At 35.6% G+C, this 17509-nt stretch overlaps 2 protein-coding genes across 2 annotated transcripts; both read right to left on the bottom strand.

The window, feature by feature from the left end:
• Positions 1-568: 568 nt before the first annotated feature.
• Positions 569-6273, bottom strand: LOC113055243 (sodium- and chloride-dependent neutral and basic amino acid transporter B(0+)). Its single transcript, XM_026221367.1, has 14 exons — positions 6098-6273; positions 5844-6012; positions 5470-5601; positions 4984-5121; positions 4541-4640; positions 3935-4067; positions 3682-3822; positions 3354-3582; positions 2575-2700; positions 2364-2482; positions 2114-2213; positions 1920-2029; positions 1670-1837; positions 569-1482 (listed from the first exon to the last, which is right to left on the bottom strand). The coding sequence occupies exons 1-14, from the start codon at positions 6161-6163 to the stop codon at positions 1345-1347; spliced, it is 1869 nt and encodes a 622-aa protein (XP_026077152.1). The 5' UTR covers positions 6164-6273; the 3' UTR covers positions 569-1344.
• A 315-nt stretch (positions 6274-6588) lies between these two features.
• LOC113055244 (fibromodulin-like) lies at positions 6589-13299 on the bottom strand. Its single transcript, XM_026221369.1, has 3 exons — positions 13219-13299; positions 11429-12342; positions 6589-9461 (listed from the first exon to the last, which is right to left on the bottom strand). The coding sequence occupies exons 2-3, from the start codon at positions 12309-12311 to the stop codon at positions 9310-9312; spliced, it is 1035 nt and encodes a 344-aa protein (XP_026077154.1). The 5' UTR covers positions 12312-12342; positions 13219-13299; the 3' UTR covers positions 6589-9309.
• Between the last annotated feature and the right edge of the window lie 4210 nt (positions 13300-17509).

Here is a 17509-nt window from a genome sequence, read left to right as displayed (position 1 = left end):
AAATTATTTAAAAAATGAAACAGTACCTTAAAGGGATAGTTCACCCAAAAATCAAAACTATGTCATTAATAACTCACCCTCATGTCGTTCCAAACCAATAAGACCTCCGTTTATCTTGGGAACATAGTTTAAGATATTTTAGATTTAGTCCGAGAGCTCTCAGTCCCTTCATTGAAGCTGTGTGTACGGTCTACTGTCATTGTCCAGAAAGATAAGAAACACATATTCAAAGTAGTCCATTTGAAGCATAGAAAACACATTTTGGTCCAAAGATAGCAAAAACTACAACTTTATTCAGCATTGTCTTTTCTTTCGTGTCTGTTGTAAAACAGTTCAAAACAAAGCAGTTTGTCATATCCGGTTCGCGAACGAATCATTTGCTGTAACTGGATCTTTTTGAACCAGTTCAGCAAATCGAACTGAATCGTTTCTAAACGGTTCGCGTCTCCAATACGCATTAATCCACAAATGACTTAAGCTGTTAACTTGTTTAATGTGGCTGACACTCCTTCTGAGTTAAAACAAACTTGCTTGTGTTGTCTCGTTCCCTTGCCCCGCCCCCTTGTTATCCTAGTCTTGTCGTGATTGCCTTATCTGTGCCACCTGTTGTGTCTTAATTAGTTCCTTTATTTAGATCCCCTAGTGTGCTCTGTCTTTTGTGGGTTCATTGTTTCTCATATGTGTTTCTACTTGTCAGCCTCGTGAGGTATTGTATCCTTGTAACCCCTTTAAGAAGTCTTTGTATAACCATGAGTGTTTATTTGTAGTTAGTGTTCTCTTGTTTTGAGTCATTGTTTATCTTGTCAACTCAGTCCTGTTCAGTTGTTTTGTTTCTACCCTAGTCAGTGTTTTCCCCCTCGTGGGTTTTGTTTTCCCCTTTTTGTATTAATAAACCCTGTGTTTGGTACATCCTGTCTGCATCTGAGTTTGTCCCAACCCTTCCACGTAACACCCTCTTTTTGTAACAGAAATATTTATAACATAACATGCAAGACTGTTCAGGGGTTTGTCTGCTAATTATATTCATACTGATTTGATATTTTATATATTTTTATCTGAATATTTATTTTCATTAACTTTACATTTTTCATTTTGATTTCATCACATTTTCCAATAAGAGCACACAAAAAGATAAATGTAAACATTAAAAGGTAAGAAAAAGTCAAATAGAATACAATTCAACGCTAACAAAAATACATATGCAATCAAACCTTTAGGATTACAACTATATACAATAAAGGATTACAACTATATACATTAAAATTTTAATATTTAATGTAGTGCTACATATGCCTATACACATAAATACATTAAACACTATGCTTGACCATATTTTTTTTTTTTTTATAATCTAGTTGTGAAATTATTTGAGATTACAAATATATTTGCATCAGTTGCTCCTCTCGCACCATAACGCTCCCCTCTGTGGCACTCCAGGTAAGGCCCCCAATCCTCTGTGGGTGAACAGGCAGCTTTGATACGCTGAATGACAAAAGCCAAGCAATCAGAATCAAACAGTGCATGACTGAAGAACACAATGCACCACTGGCATGCTACACATTCATATACTGTATAGTCTTTAAAAAAATCTTTAAAATCCTTTATTTATTTGTTATTATTATAATTATTATTAATTTTCTCAGATAAAAACATGAAAACCCTGCTTTACCTGCCAGGGGCCTCCACTTGCTTTGTATACTTTCCAGACTGCAACAATAGGGATCCAGATCAGGCAAAATGCACTTATACACCAGCCCAAAGAAATTCCCCAATCTGGATATGCAACTGAGCCATATGTGGGGGAAGTGAAAGTATACAAAGACCATACAAGAATAATCTGCAAAAATAAATAAATCATTTCAAATATGACATCATTATTAGATAGATAGATAGATATTATTTATATTTAGTGTACGTACAGAAAGAACCACTGGAGTGATGAAAAACCAACAAGCTCTCCACCATAACCAGAAGAGGGCGCTCTTAGTCCCAATCATCATCTCAATGTCTTTGATAAATCGATTTCCACCTGGAAATGTAAGTAGAAATTAGAAAAGAATCGACCAGTGATGGGAGACAGCAAATATAAAAATCACAGAAATTACATACTCACCATACAGGATGGATAGACCTAAGACCTCCAGTAATCCAGCGACCAGGAGAATCCATCCAGCACAAAAAGTGTCAATTAAATTCACCCAATATATTCCTGCCTATCAAAACAAAACACGTTTAAACATACAACTGGGATCACACTGTGAAGAAGTCCCTTATTATCCTTTCATGTAATGCAATTTTATAATTGTAATTCTTTAAAGGTTGGTCGTATAAACATTAATCTATATTCATAATGGTTTGCCTACCCCAGTGACACATGGCAAGCCGAGCAAAAAGAGAACAATGCAGACTGCTGTTGTAACAATTCCTCGTCTGGACTTTAAAACTTTGGGATAGGCATCCTGGAAGCAGGTGGCGATAACCTCTGTAGATAAATCATGACTCTTGTCAAATATTTGAGTACTTTTTTTTTTTTCTTTCTTTCTTTTTATTATATCTAAATCTGTTTTTCTTTACCTATTCCTGCAAACTGGGAGTCCAAGCCAAGGGTAATAAGCATAACGAAGAACAGGATTGACCAGAGGGGTGAAATGGGCAGCTTAGAAAGAGCATCAGGGTACGCGATGAAGGCCAATGCAAAACCTAAAAAAAAAAAAAACACTTAATAAGGTAATTGAATTTGACTCATTCTCATGTTATTCCAAACCTGTATCCTATATTTTTATTATTGTTTTTTTTTCTGTAATACAACCTAAAAAAGTAAGTTTGAAACAACATAAGAATGAGTACATAATGAATTGTATTTTTTTTTATTATTAAACTATTTCTATAATGACTCATTTGAGTAATTCTCCAAAAGACGATGATAATTTTGTACTCTTTCTCATGTTATTCTAAACCTGTATGCTGCTACAGTATTTTATATGAAATATTAGAAAAAGTAAGTTTGAAACAACATAAGAATGAGTACATAATGAATTGTATTTTTTTTATTATTAAACTATTTCTATAATGACTCATTTGAGTAATTCTCCAAAAGACGATGATAATTTTGTACTCTTTCTCATGTTATTCTAAACCTGTATGCTGCTACAGTATTTTATATGAAATATTAGAAAAAGTAAGTTTGAAACAACCAGAGGATTTATTTTTGTTTAAAACTATTTATTCAATGGCAAACTACACCTTTTATTATACTCCCTTTGTTTGAAAAGAACTCTTAAATGTTCTGCAATACACTCTTTTGATTACTGAAAAAATGAAAAACAACACTACGTTTACATTTCAGATCTTACCAGCATCTGCAACTTCTGACACCGGTCTCTGATAGACATGCGCCATGTGTCCAAGAATAGAAAAGATGGCAAAGCCGGCGAAGACGCTGGTGCCACAGTTTGTAACACACACTATGATGGAGTCTTGGTAGGAGTTGTTGTAAAACTTATTGTACGAGGACAGAGCCATCAAACCACCCCAGGCAACAGAGAGAGAAAAGAAGATCTGAGTAGCTGCATCCTTCCAAACCTACGGTAAAAACAGGCTGCATTAGATCTCTGATGTTAGTGTGTATTCCTGTGATTATAAACGGTAAGGTCAGGCTGTTGTATTTAGATCTTTACGGACCTCAGCATCGGCCAGTTTAGTGAGGTTGGACTTTGAACCGATATAGAATTCAATGCCATCTTTTGCTCCCTCCAGAGTCGCACCACGAATCAGTAGAATAAAGAGAACGACGTATGGGAAAGTAGCTGTGAAATACACCACCTGAAACATAGCTCTTATTATGTTAAACTAAATCCAGAATGCTTTGTTCTCTTGCTGTCCCAATACGATTTATTGCATCGATACAATTTTATTTTACTGGTGAAACACTAACCTTCCCAGAGGACTTTATGCCTTTGAAGAGAGCTGCTCCGACTAGTATCCAGGCGAGCAACAGGCAAAGGGCCAGATGCCAAACCACCGGCCCCGTTTCATTCATACTGCTAGTACGCTGAAGAGCCACCTCACTGAGGACAAATAATGCAGTCACAAAATGTCAAATACAATAAATGAATAAACAGAACAAAAAGAAAAAGAAATAACATAAACCGACCTAAAAAAAAACAAAAAAAAAACATGATCATTGACATTATAATATGCTGATTTGGTGCACACTTAGTTATTTTTGTGGAAATGTAATACTTTATTTTTTTATTTTTTTGCTGCTTCCATCTTACAACTAAAGCCTTGTAAACATCAAAAGGTGAGACAAACCCCGCATCCTCCCCAAGCTTCCTGTTTCAACAGGAAATACTTTCAGAACAGGAAAGAAACTACACTCTACAAATTCTTAATGCTGTGCCAACCACCCCAAAACCTGACACAGACCAAAACATTCATTTAATCATGAAGAATCCAAATTGTAGAATACATTTTGTTAATTAAAATAAGAATGAAAGAAAGATAAGCAGGTACTCTACAAAAACAAATGTCAACCTACTCCCAGTATTTCTCGCTGGGGCTCTGGCCTGCTGCAAATTCATTCTGGCAGGTTTGATTCTCAGAGGTCTCATTCAGTGATGCAGCAGTAATGTTGTTAGCTATTGAAACACAACATAAGGTGGAAACAATGATTCAGTGCTGTATTATTCTGTATCTTGATAAAGAAGTAATTTTAAACATATAAAACAATAGTTTGATCTATAAAGAACTATAGCTTAAACTCTTTTCATTTTAAGCACAGAGCTGCGAGGAGATTATTATTATTATTATTATTATTATTATTATTATTATTATTATTATTATTATTATTATTATTATTACAGGGTTAAGTGTGAAAGGAAAATTTCCCCAAGCCAGTTTATCTAAAAAATTAATTACTTCATGGTAATGTGTGACACAGAAATGGTTCTCCTTAAAAGAGAAACTGTCTACATAACAAACCTGTTGAGCTGCAGTCCTTGACACTCCAAGGGAGAGGATATTGAAAAGATGCAAACAGGTAGTAAATACTATATGCAATGATCACATTATAGTAGATTGCCACAAAAGTGCTAACCAGCATCATTGTGATTCCAACACCTACGAAAAAAAAAATATATATATATATATTCACATAAAAAAGATACGCTTAAAGTGTAAAAGCCAAACTTTTGTTTAAATAAGTGTGAACTTGATTTGCACATGTGAGGTTTTTAGTACCCACAAACCCCCTTAAAAATTAATGTAATAGTCCTGAGGGCAAATCTCAGTATGCAGTCTGCATGTTAACTGTGTCCGAGGACTATTTGTCCTTAACACGTCTCAAGGTTGGTTTAAAACATTTATGAATTAGCCTTCAGGCATTTACCATATTGGTGTATTTATAAGAATTTCCTCTGTTACCTTTAGATTGACCAGTGTTAAGGTTAAATATATGTTCAGTGTTACCTTGCAGTATAGGCACTGCTTTCCACACATTGATGGGGCCTTGGCTGCAGAACTGTCCAAAAGAGCTCTCCATGAAGAACAAAGGAAGGCCAGCAACAGCCAGCATGATAGTGTAGGGGATGAGGAAGGCCCCTGAAATCGTTAAAAAGATGCAGTATTCAAGTGAAGTGTAACTTTCAAAGAGAAACTTTCTTTAGAAATGATTTTGTGTCCATATAATTGAGTTATTAAGGAAAAGTTAAATATATTGTCAATTTTCTTGCCTACTTTAACATTCTTGCTCCTCTATTAAATGCATATACAAAAGTATGAATAAGACATTCATTTAACATAAGTTATTGTGAGAAATAATATTAAAAGTAATCTTACTGTACCTCCCCCATGTTTGTAAGCCAAGTAGGGAAATCTCCACACATTTCCAAGACCAACAGCATAGCCGATCATAGACAGCATGTACTCTCTTTTGCTGCTCCAGTTTCCCCTTTCAGTGTTCTCTTCTTCCTGCCCAACATGAGGATCTGGCTTGTTAGATTCATTGTTATCCTGCAAAAAAAAAAAAAGAAAGTTAATTATTCAAATCCAAATATGCCAAGAAATAAAAACTGACGTGAACATAACTGTTTACTACCTGCTCAGCTGCAACAGAGTTTTTGAATAGTACTGCCGTAATGTTGTTCAAGCTGCATTTCCTCATTCTTCAGCACAGTCTCAAGAGCGACAGGTGAAATGATGGATACACCTGACCTGACAGAGGGAACTTGAGGAAAAACTCTACACGGAAGGCTTATATAGTTCACATACACCCCTCCCCAACCCCATTCCAACATGACAAAACATCACATTTGGCGTGTTCATACACATTACAGACACTAATTATAATCTCGGTTTGCATTCACATTTACTATGTTGGAAGTATCATGAATTTCAAAATCAATATTTTTATTTTAGCTCGATTCATTGTAGAATATAATAGGATGTTTTTGTGGCTAAATTAGTGCTGTCAAACGATTAATCGGATTTAATCCACATATACATAATAAATATATACAGAACACTGTATTTATTTTGTATGCGATTAATCACTATTAATTTTTTGACAGCACAAGAATAAATATATGGTATATCTAGAATATTACACAGTGTGTGTAGCTTTTTTAACAATAGAAAGAACTGGGCTAATTTATAGGTATCGGTTATAATAATAAACTACTAGTCATTGCAAACAAAGACCACTGATAAACTACACTTTTTCTCTCAAGGGGGGGCTTCACAGTCATGTGATGTCATGTGTCATCATGACAGCATAAAAGTAACTTGTTCATGATTTAAAAATGAGTTTCAGATACAGACTTATTCATATTTATTCAGCGAGATCACTTCCATGACATTTTATCAGTAAACATTTAGCTGAGGCAGAGCTATTTAAGGAATGTTAGAAAGGCACCAGTGGAACAAAACTGGCTTTATTATTATAAAATGTTGTGCCTCTGACAGTCCTCTTAGCTAAATGTTTTTTTTTTTCTCAGAATGATAGAAAAATACAATAGTAAAACCATGGGAATGTTTTATTGTCTTTCTATTGTGTGGCAGTCCTCAAATGTTATACAAGAAAATTTATCAAGACTAAAGAAAAGATTCTGGGAATTAAATGAGTCCACTTCCCGTGTTTTGTTTTGTTTTATCTCCCAGAGCATGTTAAAGTGCAGATTCCAAACCATTATTGACATTCCACAGCCTCTCAATGACTGGACACTGAGTGCTGGAGAGCAAACATAAGATCTTTGTATCAAGCCTGACGAAAGAGCAAAACCCTAAAATAATCAGTCAACTTATTAACTCAACACCCTCACCCACCCTTTTCTACAGGTTTAAACATCTCACCACCTCCATTTAAGCCTTATAAATCACTGTCATTGTGTTAAGCGCTAAATTATAGTATGGTTTTCTGATACACGGGCACCAGTTGTGAGATCATGTGCCGCAGTCTGATGTTATTGCCCAAAATAGTTTTGACTGTCATTAAAGTGCTTATCAGGTAATTACAGGTTAAGGAAACAAACAGCCCCTAAAAGGCTGTGTTTGTTTTAGAGGAAAGGGTTCAAATAAATGATACGTATGTTTGAGTCAAAAAGAGGTCATAAGGATGTTTTATTTTGTTCAGGGAGCCATGCAAGGAACGTCTCAGGTTATTTCTTTGAGTTTACTATATCTCTAACAAGTCATTGGTTGTCAGAGTGAAACAGCACCTTGCTGACAAGTTTACAATGCAGAAGGTCCTGGTGATGCTGGTAAAATAAGCGAACAAACAAACTTTAATCTAAATTAGTCTTTAATCTCTACATTCAGAATGTTTGTGTCCTGAGTTTTGAGAAAGTAGAAATATTCCAAATGAAGACAGTGATAACATTGAGTCACCTGCATTCACCACATCCAAACTGTTGCGGGATGAAAACCTCTTACACTGTTACACACTTACTGAAGTCACAATATGATGTCATAGTCCTATTGTCACAAATACACGATGACTCTCAAAAAAAGATGCTTTCACAAAACAAACTATCAAACAAAACCCGCTATCATTAAGGTCAAAACATTTTCTAAAATCTGGGTATACTGTGAAAATAAGACTTGGAGGCTAATAACACATGACTTGCAAATTGAATTGCTTTAATACGTAACTGATTCATGGCATAAAGCCCAAAAGCCACATTTCTCACAACTGTTCGTTTTCTCTGAAGGTTACTTCCTTGATTCAGTCCTCAATCCGTCTAAATGTTCTGTGTGTATCAATACTCTATCAATTTAGACGTGCCAATATATAATTACAACTGAATAGCAATAAATTGATATTAAGTAATGATTAAGAAGCATATCTGTCAAAACTTGAGTGTTGACTTAAATCCCGCACCTCAAGTTTAGAATGTGTTCCGGTTGTATTGTAAACAATAATGTACTCTATATTGCTTATAAATGGGTAACTTGAGACATTACATTGTAATCTATGATATCAGTAACAAATTATATTAGTAACTTACTGTGTTTGTGTGAAACTGTGATTTCTATAGAAATGTTTTTTTCTGTGTAGGCATGAACCAGAGCCAATTTAGAGAAATATATGAATGTTGTCACAGAGAACTAGATAAATATGATTTGTTTATATATGTATTAAGCATTTAATACATAACACACGGACAAAAAGAGCCACAAGGTCTACAGGTATGTTTAAACACCAGGACCGAAGTCATTTTTAGATCACTTGCAATACATTGCTCTTAAAACACAACCATTCAAAGTTTTTCTCCCCCAGATGTGAATGGAAGATTATGTATTAAGAGTAAAATTAAGTTTTTCATGATGAAATCATATCAGATAACATTATAAAATGACTTAAATGTAGTCAAGTAAGATCTTTCTGTTCTCAGTTCTTCACATGTAGAATAAATACAGCATTGTTCAAACTTTTTTCCTGAAGAGACATAGACTTCCACAAACCTAAAGTGAATGAAATGTCCACCAAACAAACAGCAAATTGCAATGCTGATTTTAGCGCTAGTCATCTAACCAACAGACAAGCACACAAACAAAGCACAGAAAAGCATATTAGAATGGCTATGAGGCTTTTGAAAAAATATATATAATAATAATAATCATAAACTAGCTTCTCAGACCTTAACAGAGGATCTACATTTCCTATCTAAATCTCTCAAATTTCCTTTTTTCCCCATTTCAGTATTTGTATTTCTTTCTAAAGTCCACAGGAAACTAGATTCCTCTCATACAAAATCATAAGGCACTGTAACTTAATAAACAAAAGAGCCCCCTGCTGATTGGTAACTGCCATTACACTGCAATATCAGTAGCCAGACGAAGACACAGGGCAGCTTCAGAGGGCATGTCTCTAGCACTGATCTCATTTCCTTCCAGCCTCAAGACTCTCAGCTGGGAGAAATTCATGACATCCACCACACTGCAGAAACTGCCCAATGTAAACTCTGAAACGAGCAGAAGAATTTTATAGAAGTTTTATATGCAAATTCAACATGTCTGGCATGAGAACAATCATTGGATGAGAATAGTTAAGACTTTTTCACTAAACTACTCTGTAAGAAATCATTCTTATTTTCTAATATATATATATATATATATATATATATATATATATATATATATATATATTAGGGGTGTAACGGTTCACAAAATTCACGGTTCGGTTCGATACGATTCACTGGTGTCTCGGTTCGGTTCGGTACGGTTCGGTACGTTTTAGATACAGCAAAAAGAAAAAATTGGCAGATACATTTCCTTGAAAAAAAATATATTTATTAAAACTAACAAAGTATGTTTTTTTACATTGAACAATGATGGAGCTATTCTTTACCCATCTTCTATGGTGTTTTCTTAGTAGCATACTGTATAAAACAAAAACAGCTCCTTATAAAAAATTTTTTAAAATTTTATATTATTGTTGTAGTAGTTATGAACAAATACAAAGATGTAACTTTTTATATGGAACTCTATAACTCTTTATATTGAGTGTGTTTTTACTCAATTGGTTCTCTATAGGGCTTTTGTTTTTTGGCACAAAGCAGGAATTACGGTCTGGCTGAAATTAGCTCGTGAAGGAATATTGTAACGGGGCTCAATTACATTAAGCATATTCTTAAAACCTGCGTTTTCCACTACAGAGCGCGCTCGCTCACTCAGTACGCGCGGCGCTGGACCCTGGGCTCAGCGTTGCCCTTCAGATACAACGCGATTTGGGCTGCACTATGCCAAGAGCAAAGTAGGTGGAGTTTTCAAAACTGCCCGTGCATACGTTCTATTTATAACAGTTGTTCTATCTAATAACGTGCAGGCCTGTTAATTGTATCGTACTGCTCAGGAAATTCCGATACAGTACAGTACTAGTCCATTTTGATTTCCGTGCTTGCTCGGATGCCCCGATCGATTGGTAAAGTGCACCCAAACACCAGACCTGTTGGTTATTGGAGGATCTTATATTTCTGGTCTGTTAAACGCATTGGCCATTTTGCAACGAGCCTTCAGCGCGTACTGAGTGAGCGAGCGCCTGACTGAGTAGCCTATATAACATATGGTGTTTTTTTTTCTTCGGGGGTGTCAGGGGCGTTGCCTGTTACGTCGTTTGGGTTATTGAGCTACCTTGTTGAACGCATATCATTATATTTCACAATTTTTTATTTATTTTGCAAATATAATTAATTAGACCAACGAACCGTTCGGTACATAATGCGTACCGCGTACCGAACCGAAAGCCTCGTACCGAACGGTTCAATACGAATACGCGTATCGTTACACCCCTAATATATATATATATATATATATATATATATATATATATATATATATATATATATATATATATATATATATATATATATATATATATTTAGCTTTAAAAATATCTAGCATCCTTAAACAAGATACATTTACCCAAGAAATATAATGAGTGAATATATCAATATATTATATATCAATTATTTTGTTTTTATATTATTTACAACTATAAACCTCACAAAATGGTAAACAATGCACTCTATGCAAAACAACAACAACAAATAAAGTTAGGAAGGTAGGACAATTAGTAGCCTAATTAAAATGAATTACCTAATTAAACTTAATTCAATTTAATATTAATTTCAGTCTTAATAATATAAAATTATATTCCGATGTTTTACACTTTGTCATTATCTTTATATTGCTTTTGTATTACTAATTTATATAACAAGTTTTTTTTTTTTTTTTTTTACTATTTTTAAATAGCATTATTACATTTATTATTATAAAAATTAGGTTTACATATTTTTTATAAAGTAAAAAATACCGTGTACAGTGTACAAGTCTATTATTCCATTCGTGGACTAGGATTATTTTTTACTGAAAAATAAACCTAATTATAACAAATAAGGCATAGAAAAATAATAACGTAGAAGCGCCGTACCTTTGATCTGATTGGCCTGTAGATAAAGATGTTGCAGATTAGTACTAACAGCAGGGATGATCTCCAACTTGTTGAAGGCCAAATCCAGCTCCACCAGACCGCTGTTGTTAAAAGTGTTTTGAGGGATGCCTTTGTTTGTGAGATGATTGTGAGAAATACGCATATACTCTAGATTTGTGAACTGGCTGAGGAAGTTCTCTGGAACTGCTTCGATGGAGTTGGACTCTAGGTAGAGCTGGTGGAGCATCTCAGGGAGACCATTAGGAACCTTCTTGAGCTGGTTACTGCTCACATCCAGCAGAGTTAATGACTTCAGACCTTTCAGGCCACCACCAATATCCTGGAGACCGTTGTTATGAAGCAAAAGTATGGTCAGATTCTCCATGCCCTCAAAAGCGTTAGGGGGCATCTTGGTGATTTTATTGTGATTGAGACGAAGGTCACGTAGTGAGCGAGGCAGGTTGGACGGCACCTCTGTTAGGTTGTTGTTGTTCAGGTACAAGCGATCCAAGTTCACCAGTTTAGCAAACGCTTGCTTGCCCACTGAGTTAATATGATTCTCATGCAACATAACCCACACAAGGTTGGTGGCATTTCCAAAAGCGTTATCTGGAACAGAGATGATCTGATTGTGTTGCAGGTACACATACTTCATCCGGGATGGGATGTAAGGCATTTTTTTCATGTTGCGGTTTTCACAGTACATGGCAATTGGGAAGGTTGGAGGACAGTCGCACTCCTCAGGACATTCTCCTCCAGTGTTGTCGGCCTGCAGAGAGGCGTAACCACGACTGTGCAGGGAAGAAAGCCACTGGAAAGGATCTCTGTCCTGAGCCAGAGAGAACGTTAGAAGCCCCAACAGCAGGAAAGTGATGAGCCACATTGTCACTGGCAAAATACTTGACAGCTGCAGACTGAAAGAAAGAACACTTTAAATACTGTTAATTACTGGCAACCCTGCTGTAAAACAAGCCTTAGAAGGACTGATATTTTCTGGCTTAATTCGGGCTAGCTTCCCACCCAACTAGTTAAACTGGATGCCCTGTTGAAAATAAAAAAACAGCCTAAGCTATGTTTCTTGCTATAGCTGTTCTTCACGTAAAGTCTGACTGGTTTTAAAAGTTTTAGTCACTGTAAGACCAGTTAAACCAGCAATTATATCATCACCAGGCTGGGAAACCAAGTAAAATAGCCAAGACAAACCATCTTTGTTTAAGCAGATTTTTCAAGAGGATGGATAGATCGATGGCCTTCCAGACTGTTTAACTGACAAATGCCCCAAATCCATCTAAAACTAGCAACTCAGATCAGGCTGAAGGGCCATAGTCAGGTTTGATTGCAGCACATAAAGGTCTAGATAAAAAATAAAAATTGTAGATCAGAAAAAAATAAATTAGTTACTTATATGATCAAACTTAAGCATAAAGCTATAGTATTTATAGTAAAATTAACTGATACAGCGTACATATTTGTCAGGTAGGAAACCCAGGCATTTAATTTATTCATATATATACAGTTACATTCAGTAACAACTGTTTGAAACAGAGGGAATAACAACCATAAGAACAACAAATGTTTAACCATATTCCTGCAAAGAAAACATTCAAGACCAAATCTCAACAATATAGCAACACAATCTATATTCAAGCTGTGAGCTTGTTCCACTTTGTTACCAATTACAAAGAGGAAAAAATTCAACAAGTCCCCTTTGATGCAGAGATTCAAAATAAGACCAGAATAAATAAACAAATAAATAAACTTTTCACTAACATGCTGAGCATCACACTTACCTGATCAACAGAGGCACTGCCTTCACTTTTTCACTGTGAGTCCTTGTAGCAATATGAAGTGGCTTTGGCAAAGAATGCAAATACCCCTTCTCCCCTACAAGGTTTTTTTTTTTTTTTTTTGCCTCCACCCTCCGAAGCCCCCTCTCAAACCCTGTCCAATTACAGAAGACTTGCCTCTCTCCATACCAAGTCCATTTTCCAGCAACATTGAGTGGCTGGTCTCGATCACTCCCAGCTATGGAACATGTTAGGGACATCTGCTTTTGCATACATCAAGCTTTTCCCAGTAAGCAGAAATCAAAAGTGCACAAGGGAGCTGTATACAACTCTACAGACTCTTCTTACCTCTGAGACACAACATGCGTGTTCCATACATATTCAACACATTCTCTCTAGATGCAGACTGACTGAATCAAGTCTAACAGCAGTGGCCAGTATTAAACAGTCTGCCATTCAATTTTTTGTGCATCATGTCTCCAGGCACTCATCGTGAGGAATGCCAGGTCCTCCATCTCCTGAGAGGTTTTTGGTTAGTGGATCTGTGGCACGCTATGGGTGCTGGATTTTGGACTGGACACAAGACACAAAGCCAAACAGCTTCATGTTCTGACAGCTCCAGGTCTGAATCTCAACCGCAGGTCTTGAGGGAGCCCCCAATTCTATTTACAGTGTGTGGATGGGTATAAGTGGGAACTGTGCATGTTTTGGCTACTTTGTGTAGCTGGTTTGCTCTAATGTAGTTTAAATGTAACATTTAAACAATTTTTTTTATTATTTTATATATATATATATATATATATATATATATATATATATATATATATATATATATATATATATATATATAAATATAAGGTATATATATATATATAAGTTTTTTTTTTTTTTTTTAACAATAACACAACACAGTGGTACTGGTATCTCCTAACAGCATGTACAGCCATATAAGCTATATCAGCTTACATTCTTTGAATATATATTTTCATACACGAGTGCTCTTTTTTAGTTTATGTCAGTCTAATTCTGTAAATTGCTTAGCTAGCTGATATAATAACTAAACGCACCTGTTTAGCTTGACATTTTGGCATTGATTGTGAAAGAAAATTCAGATTATATACATTTTAAACAGCATAAGAATTCCTGACACAGTACCTCTTCATTCTGTGCACTGTTTGGATGCATAGATGACTGGATCACTTTAGTCCTGTAACATATTGTTTTCTGTATTGTAGCGGCAAATAGCCTGACTGTCTATAGAAAAAGCCTCAGGCCCAGACAGGGTCTGATCTCAAAAGGAAGGTGAACTCAGCATCAGGAAACATTTTAAATTCCTGCCACCCCTGTCCGCACTCCTGCTGATTGCCCTCCAGCCGTGAGTTAGCCTCTTTGAACTTTAGAATGATATGTGATTTGTGTTTCAACACACAGAGGTCAGGCAACAGAGGTGACCTGAATCACTGCGAAACATGCTTTCTTACATTATCTTGAGTGAGGATCTCTGTGTGTAAATGAAGACTGAAGCTATTTGTGATCGAGTAGAGCATGATCTGCTGGAATTAAGGACAGTTTATAGATGTGTGATTCTAAGGCACACTGTGCAATAATCATGCTGTAATCAGCATCTCGGCAAAGGAGAAGTGCTCACTAACTCAGATTTAGACAGAACATAAAAGTCCATCCATTGGAAACCATTATAATGAACTTATTTGATCAGAACTCATGTAGTAGTGAAGATAGTTTGAGATATAGTGCCCTCTAGGAAACAGTTTAGAGAATAGCATGCGATTTTGCAGCCAATATATATAAGTCATATTCAGAGGCAGATGATTTCGAAAAGGAATAACTGATCATAACATATGATTTAGACTTGAGTTAATCAACAGGCTCAATCAAAGTTTTTAAACATATGCATTATAGATCCATGAAACATGGCTTATTATCTTTACTTATTTACTTATAAACAGTATGACATTCATGCTTGCATGCATTAGCTCTAAAATGTAAGGAAACAGAAATATCCTCAAAACTGACCCTCATACCCGCTCTGTAACATCTCCTCCAGCTTGCATCTCCTGTGCTATTGGCTTGGCATGACTTTGCCATGGCAGTCATGCTAACCACAAAATATCCACAAAGACTTAATTCATAATGTGCCAAGAGAGAAACAGTAAACCGGACTGGTGCATGCTTATGAAAATGCAAACGCAAACCACACTGTACACATATGAGCAGTGTTTTGACTGGTTGTCAGTGTAAATAGATATTATGCTGACTGGAAATTGTATGCAAACTTGTGGAGAAAACATTGAGAAGAGTGAGGAAGTAATAGAGATGAAGGAGAAGATGAGTGTAAGAAACTATGGATGCATACTGAAAGAGATCCAGGCACTGATTATTTTAACCCTACATAATATAGAAACAAGATTTGATTCCATTGTTTCATTCCAAGCTCTGCAGTACAGTTATGTAATTAGGTGGATCCCCTATTGCATGTTAAATAAAAAAAAATACATATTTATTTTCTTTATTTTATTTTTTTGCAGTCAGCCAGGTTACAAAATAAAATTCCAAAAAGCACTGGAAGTTTTCTTCATTCCCTTCTGTTTTAGATGGAAAATAAATCTGGCAGCCAGTGGCAGTCTACAGTGTTTCAGGGAAGAGAATAACATAAACACCCCTTCAAAAACACTCCAGCTCAAGCTCAAAGCAATACGTTCAGAGTTAAGTCAGTTTTTTAAACTACTGCAAACTAACCTGCAAAGAAAATTCAAAGGACTCTGGGAAGGGGTTTAAACATTATTTTTGTATTTCATTTATATAATTTAAATGAACAATATATATATTTTTTATGTACTGAAATTTAATGTTTACATTTTTTAAACAATGTTAGATGTTAACATTTTGGTGGTTATACATTATATAGTTGTAACCAAAATTATGGCTGATGATTTAAAAACTTTTTCTTGAGAATTTACAATTGAAAAAATTATTCCTTAAAGAGGTGAAATTTGAACTATCACTGTGGTCCATATTACATTTTCCGTGAAAAAAGTGACGTGATGTGTACAGGTGCATCTCTAAATTATAATGTAAGTCTGGAGTCTGGAGGAAGGGTGGAGAAGTTCATAGCCCAAGTTACTTGAAGTCCAGTGTTAAGTTTCCACAGTCTGTGATGATTTGGGGTGGAATGTCATCTGTTGGTGTTGGTCCATTGTGTCTTTTGAAAACCAAAGTCGCTGCACCTATTTACCAAGAAATGTTTGAGCACTTCATGCTTCCTTCTGCTGACCAGCTTTTTGAAGATGCTGATTTCATTTTCCAGCAGGATTTGCCACCTGTCCACACTGCTGAAAGCAACAAAAGTTGGTTAAATGATCATGGTCTGCTTGACTGGCAGACTTTGTTAGAAGGGCTGATATTTATTTATTTATTTTTGTAGGCCTGTTTAAATTCAGTTATTTTTCCTTTATTTTAGTTGAGCTGTATGGATTATGTTGGACTAGACTTTTGTTACATCTGCTCCCGTGGATTTGAATAACATTTTTGTTTGTGTTTTGATGGAAGAATAAATCAACCATTTTGCCCACAACTGTGCTGCTTGTTCTTGGGTACCACCACACACACAACATGAACAAGCACATGGAGCCACACATGGAGCAGTGGGCAGCCATTTTTACTGTGGTGCCTAGATGGCAGTTTGGGGTTTGGTGCCTTGCTCAAGGGTCTCGCCTCAGTTGTGGTATTGAGGATAGGACAAAGCACTTCACTCCCCTAAACTACAGTCTCTGCCGGGAACGAGTCTCAGTCCTGCGACTTTTGGGTTACAAGTCCGATTCTCTAACCATTAAGCCACGACAGTGACTATATTCTAAAAGAATAATTTAAAATTTAAATTAAATAAAAAAATAATTTAAAAGTGTAAAAATGGTTACAATTTGCTTTTTTTAAAAAAAAAATTAACACAAAACAGAGAGCTTTTAAAATTATATATTAAACAATGTAATTCTATGATAAAAGAAAATATTATTTTAAAGCATTAAGTATAAAATAATGTTAATAGCATAACCTTGCTTTTGTGATTGTTATGGTTATTTTGAGTGCTAGGGGGCACTCTTACTTTTCAGAGCTTCATAGACCTAAACACTGTCTCATCCCTGTGGAAGGGCTTTGAAGTTATCTTAACTAAACTACTCTCTCTCTCTCTCTCTCTCTCTCTCTCTCTCTTTCTCTCCCCCTCCTTTCTTCTCTCCTACTTGAACAGGGTCTGTTTGGCTCCCCAGGCCCACTCCAG

The sequence above is a fragment of the Carassius auratus genome, chromosome 36, assembly GCF_003368295.1.
Source record: "Carassius auratus strain Wakin chromosome 36, ASM336829v1, whole genome shotgun sequence".
Taxonomy (NCBI): Eukaryota; Metazoa; Chordata; class Actinopteri; order Cypriniformes; family Cyprinidae; genus Carassius; species Carassius auratus.
The sequence above is the reverse complement of the archived record's forward strand: the minus strand, read 5'-3'. Positions and strand labels throughout refer to the sequence as shown.